The 20,594-nt window shown below is 42.0% G+C and overlaps 1 protein-coding gene and 1 non-coding gene across 2 annotated transcripts in view; both read right to left on the bottom strand.

The window, feature by feature from the left end:
- Positions 1–1,406: 1,406 nt before the first annotated feature.
- CTSO (cathepsin O) overlaps positions 1,407–20,594 on the bottom strand; it is a 28,944-nt gene continuing 9,756 nt past the window's right edge. The window contains exons 3-9 of the mRNA XM_070768930.1: positions 19,820–19,928; positions 19,127–19,266; positions 15,816–15,983; positions 12,161–12,282; positions 7,014–7,177; positions 6,140–6,232; positions 1,407–3,359 (exon numbers count right to left, since the gene is read on the bottom strand). Of these exons, the coding sequence (XP_070625031.1) occupies positions 3,325–3,359; positions 6,140–6,232; positions 7,014–7,177; positions 12,161–12,282; positions 15,816–15,983; positions 19,127–19,266; positions 19,820–19,928 (831 nt within the window). The 3' untranslated portion in view covers positions 1,407–3,324. The remainder of the gene's footprint in view (positions 3,360–6,139; positions 6,233–7,013; positions 7,178–12,160; positions 12,283–15,815; positions 15,984–19,126; positions 19,267–19,819; positions 19,929–20,594) is intronic.
- On the bottom strand, positions 3,721–3,824 carry LOC139176889 (U6 spliceosomal RNA). Its single transcript, XR_011561359.1, has one exon. It is a non-coding gene; the product is annotated as a U6 spliceosomal RNA (small nuclear RNA).

Genomic DNA, 20,594 nt, shown 5'->3' with positions numbered 1-20,594 from the left:
CCTTGAGGTATTCTTTTTATGTATTCTCAGCAACCCACTCCAGTGTTCTTGCCTGGAGAATCCCAGGGACGGGGGAGCCTGGTGGCTGCTGTCTATGGGATCACACAGAGTCCGACACGACTGAAGTGACTTAGTAGCAGCAGCAGCAGGTAGTTGAAAAGTATATAAGGTCCCGCTTAAACCAGTGAGGCAGGTACTCTCCTGCCCCCTTCCACTGCCTCTTGCTGGAAGCTTTCTTTATCCCAGTTCAGTTCAGTTCAGTCACTCAGTTGTGTCCGACTCTTGGCGACCCCATGAATCGCAGCATGCCAGGCCTCCCTGTCCACCACCAACTCCCGGAGTTCACTCAGACTCACAAAATCTACACAAAGCTCTGAGTGACTGAGACTGTCTTTGGTTCCAGAGTTAAATCTTCTCCATCGGAGACCACGAATCCAGCAGCACCATTTACTGTGAGCTATCAACAGGAAGTGGCTTCTTTGGGAAATCTCTTTTAAAAGAGTTGATGTGTGATCTTTTAGGCATGAAGAGACCCTTAAAAGGCTAAAACGGGGGCAGGTGGGGGATAGTGGTGGTAGTGAAATAACATGATTGTGGTGTCTTTTAGAACTGTCAACCCAGGAACACAGAGTAGATGGATTAGCATCCCGTCCACCACAAACAACTGGGGGACTGATGAAACAGTTTCCCATCCTCAGGTGATTCCTGGTCTGGGGACCACACGTGAGAAGCCTTGGATTAAAGGACACGGACTTAGTGGGTCAACTCCTGGGCAGTGGGGGTGAGAGATGCTGAAGAATATGCACTGAGGGAAGGATGGAGAGAGAAGATGGAGAAGTGGCAGGTGATCAGGTGATGGATCAGGTACAGCCGAACTGGTAGAACACTCAAGATTTCCCTCAATTTCATTGATTCGGTCAATATATAATGCTCATGATGTTACCAAAAACAGAGACTCTAAGAGGTGTGGGGAGTTTTTTTGTTTGTGTTTTTTTTTTCTCGAAGGAGGGACAGGAGATAGTTTGCAGACATTGCAGTTAAGGTGTCTATGTGCATGCATGCTAAATCACTCCAGTCATGGCTGACTCTTTGCAACCCCATGGAGTGTAGCCCACCAGGCTCCTCTGTACATGGGATTCTCCAGGCAAGAATAGTGGAGTGGGTTGCCATGGCCTCCTCCAGGGGATCTTCCTGACCTAGGGATCGAACCCATGTCTTTATGTCTCCTCCATTGACAGGAGGGTTCTTTACCACTAGCACCATCTGGGAAGCCCAACATGTCTATAGAGAAAATTAAAAAATCAATATATGGATTCAGAGCTGAGGAAACTCCTGTGTGAATATAAAACACATTAACACTGTGTTCACAAAATGTAAGTCATACACAAGGACAGAGTCTTCTTAACTCAGAGTCAAATATAGGTTGTTTCATTATTAATTTTATAAAAATCCACAAGAGCTGAAAAGAATGCATCATTCAGTAATTAAAACTATCATTTGTAAAAGAGTATCAGAAAATCATTTACATTTTACAAGAATTAGTACATCATCACAAACTAGGACAATCAAGACATATTCCTTTCTGGTACATTACAATATTAATCAAATAAAATATCAATTTTCATTCTGAAGCATTTCTAAACCTGAGTCAACACATATTCATTTGAAATTGCTTCTGGCTGGTGTAAGGAAAAGAAATAGTGTCCTGTTGTGGATTTTCTTTTTCTAATAAGGAGACTGATAAAGGCCAACCATGAGAGAAAAAAAGAGGATGTCTCAATTGTTTTCAGTGGTTGTTGCTACCTTTACAATTTGCTTCTATTGAGCTTGGAAAGTGACCGTGAATCTTAGAGAGGAAATGCTTAAATATGTAGTATTTGATGCAGCTGTATTAACTCCTATGATACGATTGTACTTATATTCAGTCAGAAGAGCAGCTTTCATGCTCTGAGGTTCTCACACAGCCACACTGACTTAGCAAGAGAGGAGATGACCTCAAGAACCAGGGACGAGCTGAAAGCCCAAAGGATGCACAGAAAAGTAGCTAGGATAGGAGTCTGCGAAAAACAAGCAGAAAACTGGAAAACCACGGGCTGGGGAAGTCACATTTTGGCTAATACAGTCTCAAATTACTGAGACTGAATTTTGAAAGGAGTGGTGCCTCCACACGACAAAGGAGCAGACAGGTGAGGTCCTGACATGGACAAAGCCTTAGAGACAACTGGAGTCAAATGAATGGTTATAAAATAGAAATAGAAGGTAAAAAATGGGACTTCTTTAGCCAGGGAAGCCAGACCATGAGGAAGATTTAAAGTTTCACAGTTGAGAGTAAGAGAAAATGTGAGAAAATATAGGCAGGCCCACTGCTCCTCAATCCAGGGAGAACCAAGGAGGAAATCAAATGTGCTGGAGGGACGTCCCTGGTGGTCCTGTGGTTGAGACTTGGTGTTCCCAAAGCAGGGGCTTCAGGTTTGACCCCTGGTGCCAGAGCTACGGTTCTGCATGCCATGAGGCCAAAAAACCAAAACATAAAACAGAAATAATATTGTAACAAACTCAATGAAGACTTTAAAAATGGTCCACATTAAAAAAAAATGCACTGAAATCCTACTGATAGTGAAAATTCACAAATAACAATTTGTCTCTCATGCAAGGCTACTTGAGGTTTTCCCATTACATGGTTGCCATATGGGTTACTTAGTTTCAATCAATTGTTTGTCTTAAAAAGTGATTGTCTTTTCAGTTCTTTCTACATGACCTCTGCACAGGTCAAGGGGTGAGCACCATTTTGGGGGGTAAAGCAACTGGCATTTCACAACTCTTATGAAATTCCCTCTGGGAGGCTGGGAACACCCATGTGACAGGCACACGCAGTTCTAGTTGGGCTGTTCTTGTGTGTAGGGGCAGCTGAGGCCGGTGACTGTATCCCAGAAAGGAAAAGGACTGTTTATCCTCTCTTTAATCCTGTTTGAAATATGTCATTAAAAATAAACAAACAACAAATAGAAACAACAATCAAACAAAACCAGATAATAGCTGCTTCAGAATGAAGAGACCTAAAACACTTCCTAATCTGACCTTCCTCCCAGGAGGAAACTGTTCCCAGTCTGCCTCCCAGGCCTTCGTGCTGGTCTTCTTCCTTCTGGCGTGGGCACTTCACCTCTCTCTAAGAGAATTTTCATAGCTTAGTTTCAACATGACCAGGTCCTAGAACCTGTCTTTGTGGGAAGTTGCAAAAGCATAATGATGAAACGCCAAGAATGAAGTGTCAGATCTCATTATGAACCTTCAGTTTCGTATTCGACTCTCAATCTGGCAAACATGTTACACGAATACAGCCGAAACAGAATCTGCAATACCTAAGAAAAAAAGGAAATCATTGGTACTACTCTATTTTTTCTTTACATGTTGTTTTTTTAACTAACATGAATGAGTTTATTATGCACCACTATGATTTAACCCTTCATCACTAATTTTTTAAATTTATTTTTAATTGAAGGATAATTGCTGTACAATATTGTGCTGGTTTCTTCCACACATCAACATGAATCAGTATAGGTCTACATATGTCGCTTCCCTCTTGACCATTCCTCCCACCTCCCACTGCTCTGGGTTTTTACAGAGTCCCGGTTTGAGTTCCCTGATGATACAGCAAATTCCCATTGACTATCTATTTTACATATGGTAGTGTATATCTTTCCATGCCACTCTCTCCATTTAAAAAATATGCAACGCTCCACTAATTCGCATGTCATCCTTGCACAGGGGCCATGCTAGTTTTCTCTGTATCGTTCCAATTTTAGTAAATGTGCTGCTCACACTACATGTTTTTTAAATATTAAAACAGTTTTGATTTGGGTTCAGAAAGTTAATATCTACCAAGAAAACAGCTTACTGGTTCTAGTTATCTGTCCATATAAACATGGCAACCTCAAAAGTAGATATCAGCAGAGATTCTTAATGTTTTTATTTCAAGAAACTATTACAAAAACTCAAAACAACTTATTAACTGAACAGATGAATGTATCTGAAATATGGAATGCACTCTATATACTTTAGAGGCAATACAATAATTTATAGGATTATTTTAAATATAACTTAAAACCTTTAAATTCTAAGACTTGAACTTTAACAAAATTTCAATCACTCACAAGTGTGCTATGCTTCCTTAGTATGAAAGAGCACAGATCACAATGCCATGGTGGAAGCGATGAAACATCCTATTTAAAGACTGGATTTGTCTGTGATTAGCTGTGTCTCTAAATTTCTTGGGGCCACAGAATTGCTACCTGCCTTCGTGGTTGTTCATGAGAGTAATGTGATCATATCAGGGATTTAACTTTCAGGAAATACTTTCGGAAAGGATATAATGACTAACCAGGCAGGGTGTGCAGACTTAATTGGGGAACAGAAAGAAATGATTCCAACCACCCTTTGTAGCTGGGGGCTGGGAGAAGTGGGGGCAGGGAACAGAGTCGTGATTGAGGTGAAGATGAACCAGTGTTTGAATCATGTTCCTGCAACTCTCCTTCTAGAACTTTAACAGCAGCCACCCCTCAGCCCTGATGCAGGCACGGCACTCCACAGTCAGAGATAAACTGGAGGTGGCAAGGGTTCAGGAACCACATCAGCCTTCTACCTGCAAAGCCCCTCAGGGATGCTGAAAGGAGAGGCGTGGGCTGGGGTCTGGTGCTCGGGCTGCAACACTCCAGTTACCAGTTAGTGGAACAATGGAGATGTTGTGACTAGGTTGAATCAACATATAAGCTCTCAGGGACTTCCCTGGTGGTCCAGTGGTTAAGAATATGCCCTTGCAATGCAGAGGGTTTCGGTTCAATCCCTGGTTGGGGAGCCAAGATCCCATAGGCTGTGGAGCAACTGAGCATGCATGTCTCAACTACTGAGCCAGTCTGCTCTGGAGCCCGCGCTCTGCAAGTGGAGAAGCCACCCCGTGCTACAGCAAGACAAAGCCCGCAGGCTGAATAGAAGACCCAGCACAGCCAAAGTAACATACATATATGTATCTACACATATATATATAAAAGAAGAAGCAAAAAATATATATGCTCTCAAAATTTTCCATAACTCTCTCTCTCTTTTTTTTTAAACTCAGAATTTATTGTAAGAACTTCAGTAAACTGTTCCTCAGCTAAAAACTCTATTTGGTCCTATTCAAGAGGATTGGCTTAAATTAGCATATTTGTTTCATTGCTCTAATTTCTTTGTGGAAATACTGCATTTTGAACTAGAGAACTGTGCTCCAGCTACGGGCAATAGACCACTGTTTCATATTTGAACCACTTCAGTAGCAATGCCAAATCAATTATAAAAACATCTAAAAATGACTCATCATTTTATCATAAATACCACAGCCTGGGGCATACCACAACTTTTAAAAAGTTGTATATTTGTTAGAACTAATGAGAAATTAAATAACTGCTCTCATACATAATATAGTTTGGATCAACTCAATTCAGAAAACTTGCTGATTTTCCAGATCAAAAGTTTTAGAATAGGGTTTGAATATAGATTTTTAGAATACATTTAAAATACTTAAATAGCTACTTTAATTTGTTGTTCTTTAACAAAATTGTTATTATTCAACAAAAGAGTGTGTCTGGTATTTTCTTAAGCCTCTCAATTTCAGGGAACAGAATTTTTTGCTAGAATTTTATAGGTGGCAAGAGGTATATTAAATCTGAAACAACACTAATGCTCAGATTTTCACTCAGTTTGATACAAAGAAAAAGTGATTCTTGATGATCCTAAGGTAGGCATTATAATACATTAAATAATGGACAGTCATATAGTTATAAAAGGCAAATTTGGAAATTTTTGGAGAAGTTCAGCTTCTTAAGTGGGTTTTTGGAAGTAGTTAACTTTGGTAAATTATTGCTATATCTTATAATGTTCTGCTCATTACATTAGTTTTTACTACAGTCCCTCTTAAAAACATGAATATGTGCAGTAGTGTCTTGTTTAAAAAAATACTATTTTATTTTTATCAATTAGTTGAAGGATGACCATTATTACTGTAACAGTGGTTTGAAAACCCTGGATGCACACATTATAATTTTAATCTATTCAGTCTCTTTCTTGACATTGAGCCAGGAATTTTCAATATCAGTTCAAGACTCACCACAAATATTTCCTCCCATTTTCACACGGACATAGCCATCGATGCCCCATGAAGTTCCCCAGGAGTTCCGTACAATCCAGTATGGGATACTTCCTACAAAATATAAATCAGACCCTGGAGAACATAGCTGTGGTGAAAGAATGTTCATTTAAAGCTCAGGTGGCACAGCAGTAAAGAAGCTGCTTGCCAATGCAGGAAATGTAGGAGAAGTGGGTTCGATCCCTGAATAAGGAAGATCCCCTGGAGAAGGAAATGGCAACCCACTCCAGTATTCTTGCCTGGGAAATCTCATGCACAGAGGAGCCTGGTGGGCTATAGTCCATGGGGTGTCAAAGAGTCAGACGTGACTGAACACTTCCTGAAAAGTAGAGTGGTTTTAAGAAAACAAATAAACAAACAAAAACTAACCAAATGCTAACAAACTAGCCAAGTAAACTGGGCTGTACGAGTGTCACACTGCAATCAATGGAAAAGGGGTTTGAATTCATTTTGCTTGTTACATTTACTGCATAAAATGAAAACACACATATATACACATTTCCAAGCAATTTGAAAAAAAGAAAGGAAAAGAACTGTTAGATTAGTATGATGAAGTAATAAGCACTTCTCTTTTCCCAGGAATTATCCTAAACACTGCAGATGGAGAATGTCCAATATTTAGATCAAGAATTTAGTGTCATTTTAACATGGCATCTACCAAAAATTGACCAGGGGATCTGCAGGGCATGTATACCTGGAAGTTTAGGGCAAAGTTGTAAAGCTCGTGAGAACTTAGATGTAAGAGGACCAAGGTTCAGCATTTTAAAGGATGGAGTCACGTGTCAAGTTGGAGTTGAAGCTGCAGAGCAATCAGTCACGTCTCACCAGCACTCACCCGTTTTATCAAAGCCCGTTACAAGGACGGCGTGATTTGCTTCTCCACTGGAGCAGTGATGCTGTATAATGCCTCCCAGGTAGTCTTGCCAGCTCATGGCATCCACCACCACTATCAGAGGTCCCAAGGCCAGAAGTGCTTCTGCCATTTTGTCTTCTTGGCCACTATCAAAAGAAAAAAAATTTTGGTTAAGAAGTTTAGTTTCCAAGGTAAAAATATTTTACAAAAGTGATGTATTTCATCTGTATATGGCAAGGAGTAGGTTTGGTGGCAATTATCAAGTTCTAAACAATGGAGGCTGTAAGAAGCCTGGAAGACTAGCAGTCCAGGAGCGCTATGGGGCTCCAGAATACCAGGATCTGGGTTCTTCTTATATGAGGCTTCTGTTCCCAAGATCACTTCCCGATCCAAGAAGGCTGCTAGAGTGCCAGCCATTTCACTCATATTTCAGACAGTAAGAAGTAGAAAGGGGAGGTGCGACGTCCCTGTCGAGATCCCAGAAGTGATCACACATTCTGCACACATCTGCATGGGTCTCATTGGCTAGATGTCAGTCCTACAGCCAAGGTTAGTTTTAAGGAAGATGGGAAATTAAATTTTATAGCTGGTTGACAAAGTACCATGCTAAAATATATGGATTCTCTTAATAAGGAGAGTGGAAAGCCTGGATGTGGTGATATCTCATCACCTCTGCCACACCAAGTAAAAATCAAGAGAACAGACAGCCTAGGTTAGTGAATATCAAATAAAGAAAACTACAGAAAAGAGTTACCCAAAAATGTTGGGGGGCGGGGAGTGTAGTTATAGGGCAGGAGGGATGTTAAGATGCCAGGAGAACTAGGGCCAGACTGGGAAGACAGCAGGGCACGCAGTTCTGCTTTCCCACCTGGACCCGAATTGATAAAGTCTGATGTTATATAACATGCAGCCTTCATCAATCTTAAAAGTACATAATTAAACCATTAATTGTATTTTTAAAGGTCAGCTTTGTGGGTGCAGGACACTGAAACCAAGTTACTGCTATTTCGGCCCATTAAGATAGCGTTTGATAGTTTATTGCTGTAGCAAAGCATGGTGGATTAGTGGCTAGAAAGAGTAGATAAGCCCTCATCCTGCCAGCTGGAGACCAGTTTCTATCAAGGGGATATTGCGTCCAAAGATGAGGGAAAAATATGAGTGCCTACCAATGGGATTTGCTGAAATAGAAACCACAAATTCATTCTAAACAATCACTCACATTATCTGTTAAGGAGACAATGTTTTTGGAGATTTACAAGCAGGCATTTCTAATTTTTGCTGCTGTAAAAATAATTGGTTTTCATTAGAGTCAAAATTATAAAATTCTGGAGGAGAACATGATAGGGTATGGGCTTTGAGGTTCCACAGAGTTGGTTCAAATTCCAGTTTCATGCCACAGCCACCGCACCCACCTTCAGAATCAACATAAAGATACAATTATAGGCATAGATTTCATAGCCTGCCTAACCCACAAATTATACCCCAGGTTTATAATCAGCATTGTGTCCTTCCCTTGTTTCTAAGTTATCTAATAAACTAGTTTTCTTCAGCACAGGTTTTAGTGTATAATGTCTATTTTATTTAAATTTGCGGAATGTTTTCTAATGCAACTGTGACAAACACAATAATCTCCATATTAACCAGAAGACAACTGCCTCTACCTTTTAGAGATAACAAAAGCTATCCAGTAAATTATTCCAGTAAAATCAAAGATCATTTTACAGAGATGGTGTGAGGGAAGGAGAAGGATGAAAGAGAGAAGTTTGAGGGAATTGCAGAAGGTGGTGAACACTATGGGGTCATGGAAACAGTTTAGTTATGATCTCTGCTTGAGGGAGGACCAGGAAAAAGATTTCATAGTTGCTGGAAAACAGGAAATAGGAGGGCATCTGTGGTCTAGACCAGCAGGGAAAGGCTCCAGGGAAAGGCTCCATTTAGCCCCAGAACTGTTGTCCTTCATTTTTCAGAAAGGTGTGGGCCAGAAACAAGTTACAATATATTCCAAAAAATATCTTTATTTCCATTTTAGCCCAATATGGAACTACTATCATATTATCAAACCTTATTCCATGAGCTTACGATTACTTTCATAGATCAGTAAGAGACAAATCCTGCAGTCTTTAAGAATTCTCCTAAATGTTACTGTCATAAAGATTTGCTGATTAGGGTGAGTCTTACCTGTTACAGACCCTTGATGAGCACATGGATTTACACTTCATCTTCCCTATGGCATCCTAGTTTTTCTGTCCATGGTTATACGTGATAGGTTCTTTCCCTTTTTATTTATTTAGTCATGTCAATATTCTAGTTTGGCTTCTGAAATGTTTTTCCTGAGGTCTGATGAGCAAAAATGCAGGATGCAGCCTGTGTGTGAATGATCATTCTGCTTTAAGGCTAGATTATGCTTTTTGGATTCAGAAGGATTTATATGTAAGTATGTATTTTCCGAGTTAGCAGACAATTTTGTGAACTTTTTGGCTGATAGCTATGATCTGGGCTCGTGTTGTCTGGGCATACTAAAAAACTAAGAGAGCATGATGATAAAAATAGAAGTCAGGGGAAACTCCTGGGAGATGATGTACACCAACACGGGGCGGGGGGCATCATTTTTGACATGCATATTCTGCCCATCTGTGGAGGTCCCGGTAGGACTGAGGGCCAGGTGACCCCAGGACTAACTTGTTTCCTGAGGATACTCGGCTCTCCAGTTCTGCTTCACACCCTAGTCCTCCCAGCTTCCTGGGATTACTTTCTGTGCATCTGTCTTACGTGGACCTGCTGTTCTCTGCTTCTGTCTCAGACTTTCCAACTTCCTGCCTAGCAATGCCATTCTTTCAGTCTTTCAGGGTAAAAATCCTAGAGTCCTCCCTGACATTCTCCTCTCTTACCCTCACAAATATCCCTCAATATGCCCTATGCGGCTTTATTCTCTATCCCATCTAAGATGTCTAAGATCATTCTTCCAACACCGCCCCAAGATCATCCCCTGACGACCTCTGTCACCTCACCCCCTACAGTCTAGTGTGTCTCTCCACGACATGACACAACACGACAGGACAGGACAGTCACAGTGGCTTCCTCACTGCTCTTCAGCTATGCCAGACCTGGGTCTGCCACAGGGCCTTTGCACATACGATCCCTTCTGCCAGGAGCTGTGTTTCCCCAGGTACCTGCAGGGTTAAGTCTTCACTAAATGTTACATCCTCCAGGAACTCCTTCCTGAGACTGCAACCCCCTGCCCCTGTTGTTTTCTCTTCACCTCATGGCTGTTTAGTTCTCTTTAAAGCTATTTCATCTAGCAGACCATTCATATTTTTATTTCTTTGGTTTACTGCTTGTCTCTATCACTAAAATATAGTTCAGAGGGCAGAGCTTTCGTCCACTGTGTTCACTGCCAAATCCCCAGAACCTGAAACAGGGTTCAGTAAATATCTGAATGAATGAATAAATCAAAGGAAGGTATTCTTGCAGAGAGAGTCTAATGTGGTTAGCTTGGTGCCCTGTTCTTAGAGTTTAATATTCTGTGCGATGGGGGCTGGGTTTTCACAGCAGCCTCTGCCTTCTGATCCAAGGACAGATGAATCTTGCAGTCACCTTCGCTTTGTCTCTCTCTCTAAAGTAGACTGATGCCCATTATTCTTTTATTTCTTCCTAACTTTCTTAATCTGCTCCTTGTGACAAGGGAGGCCTTGAGTTCTCTCTGATCACACTGTGAACCTCAGGAGGTTCCTGTGCACACGCTCACCTTAGACTCTCCAGGAGCTGGCAACATAGGGGCTCACTTGCTCATTTAGAAAGTATGTGGTCTTCACCCTCAAGGGAGGTGGGGACCACTGTGCTCAGGGGCCCTGCCCGTTTATCACGATTCTGTGCATCCTGCCCTTGGGGACTGAGCTGTCAGGTGACAGCTGCTCTGGCAGCCAGGAACTGAGGGGACGGTCAGCTCGTCCTCAGACACATGGCTGCTGGTGTGGGTTCCACTTTGTTCAAGGATCCAGAGTCACTCCTGATTTCTTTCCGATTCCATGGGGACATGCCATCTAGACCCAGAGATGCTTTTATATTCAGTAAGTAGTAGACAAGTCTGTTACCTTAGCCAAATTTAATTTTTTTTTTTTTTTTTGCTTTCTCTGTTTCAAAACCCTGTGGAAAGCTTCCTTTATACTTCTAAAAAATAAGCAAGGAGTTGGATGGCTCTGTTTCTCATCCCTGAGCACCTCTTTTGCACTAAATGAAATGGTCATAATAGTTCTTTAGCTGGCTTTGAGTGCCATGTGTTTTTAAAGCATTTTTAAATGATTGCTTCCCCTGAACCCACCCCAAGTCATCACGCCCTTCCCATTCCCACACAAGTCCCTTCCTCACCCACCCCCGCATCCCATCACGCCTGCAGGATGAGCTTGTCATCTGCCTCGTTATATACTCTGTCCACTTGCCTCTAATAGGAAAACTTCATTTTATATTTTTCTTACAGTCGATGACTTGAACAATGTAGGGAAGAGAGAGGGGGTTCAAAAAAACTTCTTGGTAAGTAAGACTGCTTGACATTAGCTTCAGACTCTACAGAAAGCAAGTTTTTATTATTATTATTAATTCAAGAGTAAGACTGAAATGTGCTAAGGGTAATTGTGACACTGAAACTTGGTAGGAGGTGCTAAGTATCAATTATACCTTAAAATGAATTTAAATGTGTTGATTTAATTGCATTATTTCTGTTGGTAGAGACATGGAAAAAAAGTGGATAATATTTAAGAAACAACATCCATAGACCTCCATGGTGACTGCCAATGCATCTTTCTAATAAAAGTGTTAGTCGTTCAGTTGTGTCTGACTCTGTGTGACCCTATGGACTGCAGCCCACCAAACTCCTCTGTCCATGGAATTCTCTAGGCAAGAATACTGGAGTGGGTGGCCATTCCCTTTTCCAGGGCATCTTCCCGACCCAGAGGTGGAACCCTGGTCTCCTGTTTTGCATGCAGATTCTTTATCTGAGCCACCAGGAAATCAAGTGTATTTTAAAACAATTAAAACTATGCAGTAAAGCTGCCAAGCAACTTATTAATTCCAAGTAGTCAATAGATAATAACTTAAGAAACATAGAGAAAACCACAAGAGAAGGAGACATTTACCTGAAGTCATACGCAGAATAACCTTTGATTGAAGATCCAGAATGTGAGTCGGAAAAGTAACGGCAGAGGCCATTCTGGGCTTGAAATGGGTATTCCGAATCTCTCACCAGCTTGACTTGCAGCTGAAAGAAAATAATCATCCAACGTAATCTATGTCACATGATTGTGTCAAAGATCAAACAGAACTTACTACAAAGAGTCTAAGATTCCACTTGGTCACAGGTCATTATTGGGTATTCTTTGAGTTATGAAAATCTGAGGTTAAAACTTTAAGTGTTTTTTATTGACAGCCTAGGTAATTAAATTCTGTTTGTCTTTGTCTTTTGCTCCTGTTTTCTCTATATCTCCTGTTCCTGGAACTTCCACTGATTTGATAATAAAGTCTGGTCATCTTTCTCCTGAAGGTTCAAGAGCATAAACATCTTCCTTCTGCAGCTCTGGCTCCGGGTTATCAAGCCTTTGAGGTCATGCATTATGCTCACAAGCATCCTTCCATCCACTCTCTGTGCCATTCATCTGGCAGTGACTCCACACACAGCAAACAAAGAAGAGAGGGATGCTCAACTTTGGGAACTCTGTTTGACAGCTTTTCACAGTACACAGCAGCACCTTCATCGCGGGCTTCACACCACTGATGCTGGACCAGGACAGTGTCAGAGGGTGTGTGCTGGGGGAGGTGGGAGGTGGGGAGAGAACCAGGGTGCTGCCCATCTCAGCTACTGACTTGCAACAGGGTCTCACCTCCCAGGGCTCAGTTCTGCATCTACACAGAGGCCCCCAACCAGCTGACCTCTAATTCCCTTTTAACCTGGGCATTCAGATCAGATCAGATCAGATCAGTCACTCAGTCATGTCCGACTCTTTGTGATCCCATGAATCGCAGCATGCCAGGCCTCCCTGTCCATCACCAACTCCCGGAGTTCACTCAGACTCATGTCCATTGAGTCAGTGATGCCATCCAGCCATCTCGTCCTCTGTCGTCCCCTTCTCCTCCTGCCCCCAATCCCTCCCAGCATCAGAGGCTTTTCCAATGAGTCAACTCTTTGCATGAGGTGGCCAAAGTACTGGAGTTTCAGCTTTAGCATCATTCCTTCCAAAGAAATCTCAGGGCTGATCTCCTTCAGAATGGACTGGTTGGATCTCCTTGCAGTCCAAGGGACTTTCAAGAGTCTTCTCCAACACCACAGTTCAAAAGCATCAATTCTTCGGCGCACAGCCTTCTTCACAGTCCAACTCTCACATCCATAAATGACCACAGGAAAAACCATAGCCTTGACTAGACGAACCTTTGTTGGTAAAGTAATGTCTCTGCTTTTCAATATGCTATCTAGGTTGGTCATAACTTTCCTTCCAAGGAGGAAGCATCTTTTAATTTCATGGCTGCAGTCATCATCTGTAGTGATTTTGGAGCCCAGAAAAATAAAGTCTGACACTGTTTCTACTGTTTCCCCATCTATTTCCCATGAAGTGATGGGACCGGATGCCATGATCTTTGTTTTCTGAATGTTGAGCTTTCAGCCAACTTTTTCACTCTCCACTTTCACTTTCATCAAGAGGCTTTTTAGTTCCTCTTCACTTTCTGCCATAAGGGTGGTGTCATCTGCATATCTGAGGTGACTGATATTTGTCCCCGCAATCTTGATTCCAGCTTGTGTTTCTTCCAGTCCAGCGTTTCTCATGATGTACTCTGCATATAAGTTAAATAAGCAGGGTGACAGTATACAGCCTTGAAGAACTCCTTTTCCTATTTGGAACCAGTCTGTTGTTCCATGTCCAGTTCTAACTGTTGCTTCCTGACCTGTATACAGGTTTCTCAAGAGGCAGATCAGGTGGTCTGGTATTCCCATCTCTTTCAGAATTTTCCACAGTTAATTGTGATCCACACAGTCAAAGGCTTTGGCATAGTCAATAAAGCAGAAATACATGTTTTTCTGGAACTCTCTTGCTTTTTCTATGATCCAGCGGATGTTGACAATTTGATCTCTGGTTCCTCTGCCTTTTCTAAAACCATTTGAACATCAGGAAGCTCACGGCTCATGTATTGCTGGAGCCTGGCTTGGAGAATTTTAAGCATTACTTTACTAGCGTGTGAGATGAGTGCAATTGTGCGGTAGTTTGAGCATTCTTTGGCATTGCGTTTCTTTGGGATTGGAATGAAAACTGACCTTTTCCAGTCCTGTGGCCACTGCTGAGTTTTCCAAATTTGCTGGCATATTGAGTGCAACACTTTCACAGCATCATCTTTCAGGATGTGAAAGAGTTCAACTGGAATTTCATCACCTCCACTAGCTTTGTTCATAGTGATGCTTTCTAAGGCCCACTTGACTTCACATTCCAGGATGTCTGGCTCTAGGTCAGTGATCACACCATCGTGATTATCTGGGTCGTGAAGATCTTTTTTGTACAGTTCTTCTGTGTATGCTTGCCATCTCTTCTTAATATCTTCTGCTTCTATTAGGTCCATACCATTTCTGTCCTTTATCGAGCTCATCTTTGCATGAAATATTCCTTTGGTATCTCTGATTTTCTTGAAGAGATCCCTAGTCTTTCCCATTCAGAAGTTCTATGGAAATGAATAATCATACGCTGTCATCTTTAAAAAAAGATGGGTCATCTGCAAAAAAAGCAATTACCAAGTAATATTAGGGAATAAACATAAATATTTTTCTGAATACAGATGGCAGGTAAGATTTTTCACACTTTGGTTTCTGCTGCTGCTGCTGCTAAGTTGCTTTAGTCGTGTCGGACTCTGTGCAACCCCATCGACGGAAGCCCACCAGGCTCCTGTGTCCCTGGGATTCTCCAGGCAAGAACACTGGAGTGGGTTGCCATTTCCTTCTCCAATGCATGAAAGTGAAAAGTGAAAGTGAAGTTGCTCAGTCGTGTCCAACTCTTAGCGACCTCAGGGACTGCAGCACCAGGCTCCTCCATCCATGGGATTTTCCAGGCAAGAGTACTGGAGTGGGGTGCCACTGCCTTCTGCGATGGCTGACCTACACAGAAGCAATTCTTATTTTTTGGGGTGGAGGGCTTAAATAACTGACATTTATTTTCACACAGTTGTGGACACTGGAAGTTCAAGGTCAAGGGGCCAGCAGGGTCAGTGTCTGGTGAGAACTTTCTCTTTGAGGTGCAGATGGCCACCTTCTCAACGTGTCCTCACACGGGAGACAGAGACCTTGCCCTCTTCATTCTCTTCTTCTGTCACAGTCCTATCAAATTAGGGCCCCAGGCTGATGATCTCGTGTGTGCATGCTCAGCTGTTTCAGTCGTGTCCAACTCTGCGATGCTATGGACCATGGCCTGCCAGGTTCCTCTCTCTATGGGATTCTCCAGGCAAGAATACTGGAGTAGGTTGTTATTTCCTCCTCCAGCGGATTTTCCCAACCTATGTATTGAACCCACATCTGTGTCTCCTGAATTGCAGGAGGATTCTTTACTGCTAAGCCATCAAGGAAGCCCCTTATGACCTCATTTAACCTCAATAACCTCCTAAAGACCCCTTTTCTAGATATACATAGTCAGATATATGGGAAATCTTTGGATTAATTCAAGCTCTGGTTAGCTACATTTTCAAACTTGAAAATATTATTTAGTAAATGCCAGACTGAACGCACAGTAAACAAGCAGCTTAAAAGACTGCAGAGCCACTCACCTTATTGAGCCAGTACAAAGCGCTGAGCGGGGATCCTCCGTTGCAGCCGTAGTTGCTATAAGAACAGTCTATCACCTGCTGAACACTCAGCACCTCCAAGGGCTGCCCTTTTATCGCACACACAGACTCCACTGCACCCACCACGCTGAAAGCCCAGCATCCACCACACTGAGATAGAATGATGATAGAAACAGAGATAGAATGTATTTGTTATCTAACAATGTGCAAATCACGTCCATTGACATCTCTGACAACACAAATGATGAAATCATGTGAGCAGAATCTGGAGGCCTACAGAATGTAAATGTCAATCCTGCTGATTTTCAATTAAATTCTCTTAGAAGCATCAAAATATACTATTTATTAAAGGTAAATTGGTAGTATCACTATTGCAAGTTAGACATTGCAAAATAAAAGTGAACTTTAGAGATTAGGAAAACACTTGGACTGACGTTCTTTTTAAAAAAACAAGTCAGCACAAACATAGGTAACTGACTTGTAGTTGCCAAGGGGGGAGGGGCTGGGGGAGGGGTGGACAGGGAACTTGGGATTAACAGATGCAAACTATTACTTATAGGATGGATAAACAACAAGTTCCTCCTGTACAGTACATGGAGCTATATTCAATATCCTGTGATTAAACCATCATGGAAAAAATATGAAAAAGTGTGTGTGTGCTTCTCCCCTGACACTCTGCTCTGCCCTCCAACACCTCCCCTCCAAGGGCAGAAGGCAGGGAAAAGGTGAGCAGAGCAGGGGTGCATGGTACATATTTGTTCTCATTAACAGATAAGCACAGGACCTGGATGAATGACTTGTTAGCCCATCAGGATTATGAACGCACAGGTAATGTCCTAATTATAGAAACCCACAGTAATCGTTCCTCATTGAAATACTCGCTAACAATCTTTCTGACTCTGGGTCTCTTAACTTGCTTTTATTGGCTAAACTAAATGGCAACCCACTCCAGTGTTCTTGCCTGGAGAATCCCAGGGATGGGGAGCCTTGTGGGCTGCCGTCTATGGGGTTGCACAGAGTCGGACACGACTGATGCGACTTAGCAGCAGTAGCAGCAGAACAAAGGAATGAAAGGAATGGAATCAAGAATTTCACATAAGAAAGAAGAATCGCAGGAAAGGTAGAGATGAGAGTGGGACTTGAAACTGGGTGGAACCATCTTAATCCTGGGACCAGGTGCTGCGGGCGGAGAAGGCAATGGCAACCCACTCCAGTACTCTTGCCTGGAAAATTCCATGGATGGAGGAGCCTGGTGGGCTGCAGTCCGTGGGGTCTCGAAGAGTCAGACACGACTGAGTGACTTCACTTTCGCTTTTCACTTTCATGCATTGGAGAAGGAAATGGCAACCTACTCCAGTGTTCTTGCCTGGAGAATCCCAGGGACGGGGGATCCTGGTGGGCTGCCGTCTATGGGGTCACACAGAGTCGGACATGACTGAAGTAACTTAGCAGCAGCAGCAGCAGCAGCAGGTGCTGAAGGAAAGAGAGGAAGGGCAGCTGGTGGTCCTTGTGGAGTGAAGTTCTGAGGGATCTCATGTGGCCTACATCTCTAGCTCCAGGGCATGTGGAGAGTACAGCATTCACTAAGGGATGCTACTGCAGGCTCTGCACTCCTTGAGAAAGGTAAATGCAGGTTGCTTCAGGTCACCCACCTACTGCTGCTCCAAGAGGGTGGTGGCTGCTCCAAAACATCTTTCCTTTAGTACAAAGATTCCTAAATGAAAGTTCTACTTTAAGACACCGTAAGCGCTTCCTGGATAGATTGGGTTTCAGACTGCATCACTCTTCATTAGAACCCAGTAATAAAGCACATGATATGGTGGTAATTTCTATCCACAACCACAAATACAGAATCTGAGAAACAAAAAGGATCTCATCTTAATGCGATGGTCACTGGGGAACTGTTGGATCCAAAATGCTGGTCTTACAAGAGGACACTGAATGACCTGTTGAGGTTCCCACTGCAGACACACTGAGACCACATCCCTGTAGGGATCAACTTTTCCTGGTGAGCTGCCATCCCTGTGCCTGGCAGGGGTGCAGGGCACACGCACCTGTTCTCGAATGTGTGCCGGCAAGATGGCTCACTGTGGGCCATGAGCACCCCACCAACATCTGGGGTTCTGCTTTCCCTCTGATTCCAGATATCTTCACAGGCACACTCAGGACTTCTGCAAGGTAAATGGCTGCATTTTTTAAATTTATCTTTTCATTGAGTATAGTTGATTTACATATAGTATTAATTTCTGCTGTATAGCAAAGTGAGTCAGTTATACATAAACACACACATTCTTTTTTCATATTCTTTTCCATTCTGGTTTATCACAGGATATTGAACATAGTTTCCTGTGTTGTACAGTAGGACTTAGTTGTTTATCCATTTTATATGTAGTAGTTTGCATGTGCTAATGCCAAACTCTCACTACATCCGCTTATACCCCTCCTCCCTGGCAAGAGGAAGTCTGTTCTGTGTGTTGTGAGTCTGTTTCTGTTTTGTAGATAAGTTCGTGTCATATCTTAGATTCCACATATAAGTGATATCACATGGTGGTTAATGGTTGCATTTACTTCAGGACTTACACATTTCTTTACCATTTAACACCGGTAAAACTGTGCTGTTACTTTTACTACTTTCTTGTTCTTTTTCTTTTTTTTTAATGTGTCATGAATTTTTTAGTGCGAAGTCTTAACCTCATTTCTCCTACAATCCCTTTAATTTCCATTTTATGATTTTGCACAGTTGGTAATTTCCAGGAATGTCTATGTCATATCAAAGCAGATCTGACAGCTTTTTTAAGGACCACAGATAAAACGTGTGTGATTGTGCAGGGGAGAGCTGGGGGCAGGGCTGGGGGCAGGGTCTCTGAGGGAGCTCAAGGGATAGACCCAAGGGTTCAGGGAGGGACCAGGCACCTGATTTCAAGTTGTTTCCCTTCGGAGCTACTTAACTTGGTCAAGTTCACCTTCTTGAGCCTTCCACCCTCTGTTCTGCAGAGTCCTGGGAACTGTGACACTGGGCAGCAGCCCCAAGTCTGTGTGCTGAGTGGGGGCCAGGTAGGCAGGGAGGGACACCCGCAGAGCTCAGCCCCCGAGTGAAGCTGGGCCTAACAGCGCCTCCCTCTCCAGGGTTGGGGGTGGTCTCCTGTTCTCATCATTTTGTGATGATTGAGGTGTGAATTTACCTACTGAAAGGATGGTTCCATCACAAGTTTGATTGAACTTGATCCCAAAAGTGACTCCCATCCTAAAGTGATTAAAGAGAAAAAAGAAAAAACAAAAAACCTAAGACATACCGTCTTCTGGTTTCTCACTTGGGTGACGACGTGCTTATCCCTCCAGTCAAATCTTAACGGCAAAGACAGGTTGGAGATGGATGTGTACTCTTCTGCCGGAAATCGGGGAAACCTGGAAGGGCTGCTTCTTAAATAAATAGCTGAGAACACATACAAGATGAAAGGACAACCAACATTATATTACAGGGATTCCTTTCAGAGGGATGTTTCAACAGAAACAGTGGAGCTTCTGATAAAGTCTGCCTTTTATTATTTCCCATAATTGGAATGGAGTAGACAAAAGCTATAAAAGATGAGAATTCTTCCAATAGGGCTGGGTTGTCACATGAAATGGTTTGACAGAAGCAGGCCAATAAAAAATGAGTATAATTGACATCATCTGTTTTATCATAACCAGGGGGGTCTTGAACAGAAATAGCATATAAAACTGGAAGAGGGATGAGTTGCTATTCCTCAGAGCCACAGGAAAATGCCTGAATTGGTAGTATTTAGTTCTTAAGTGATTATTAGAAGAAAGTGGCCATGAACTTATTTCTCCAACTGTCAGCACCAGGTACTTGCTTGACACTTTTAAGCATTTAATTACTGTTAACTATTACTCAGTTTACTAACTTCACAACTGAAGATTCTCAAAAATTAAGGGAAAAAATTAAAATCAGGAAACTAATCAGCTAATAACCCCAGAGCCCATACCTTTAAACTCTTCAGGAAACAAATATGAAAACTGGTTTATTCCATAGACGGCAGTGGAGTTTTCATAAGGAAATAAAGAATTCAAGTATCGCTGTCTATTAAGACTTTCCTAGAAGAAGAAGAAAAAAAAAAAAACATACTAATTTCTATCACCTATGTTAACTTTCTGGAGCAATGTGCATATAACTGACTTAGAAATAGTTTTCAGATGCAAAAGTAAAAGCTTTATTTATTTCCTGTGGATCGCAATGAAAGGTTATCTAAGATAATAGATTAGATTTATAAATGTTTTGCATTAAAAGTACTATCTGACTTCAGGAATAATTTCTGAGGCTGGGAAAGGAATGTCTTATCCATTTATAATTCCTCTTTACCAAGCATTTTGAAAGCACTAAATATGCTTATTTAACATAGTGGAAAAAAGAAAATAAATTGCAAATAAATACCAGACACTAGTAGGAATTGTAACCAGTAAGTACTTATGTGATCTTTATCTTTGTCTTAGCACAATGAATGAAGCATGAAAAAAGGAATAAATAACTAATGGATAAATCAGTGTAGTTCTATCTGGGCTTTACAGAGATCTCTATTTCATTTGGGTAAAAGGCTTTGGGAAAGAGATTCAATCCTGGAAATGTCCCAAGAAGATGGCTTGGTTTGTCTGTCTGAAGAGAAAATTAGATCCTTGTTTACAGATTCCTCCACTTTGAATTTTTTGATAAGTATGTTAGGCTCATCTTTTACACAAACAAGCTTCAATTTGCTAGTACTAACC

The sequence above is a fragment of the Bos indicus genome, chromosome 17, assembly GCF_029378745.1.
Source record: "Bos indicus isolate NIAB-ARS_2022 breed Sahiwal x Tharparkar chromosome 17, NIAB-ARS_B.indTharparkar_mat_pri_1.0, whole genome shotgun sequence".
Classification (NCBI taxonomy): domain Eukaryota; kingdom Metazoa; phylum Chordata; class Mammalia; order Artiodactyla; family Bovidae; genus Bos; species Bos indicus.
Note: the sequence above shows the minus strand (reverse complement) of the source record. Positions and strands in the feature narration are given on the sequence as shown.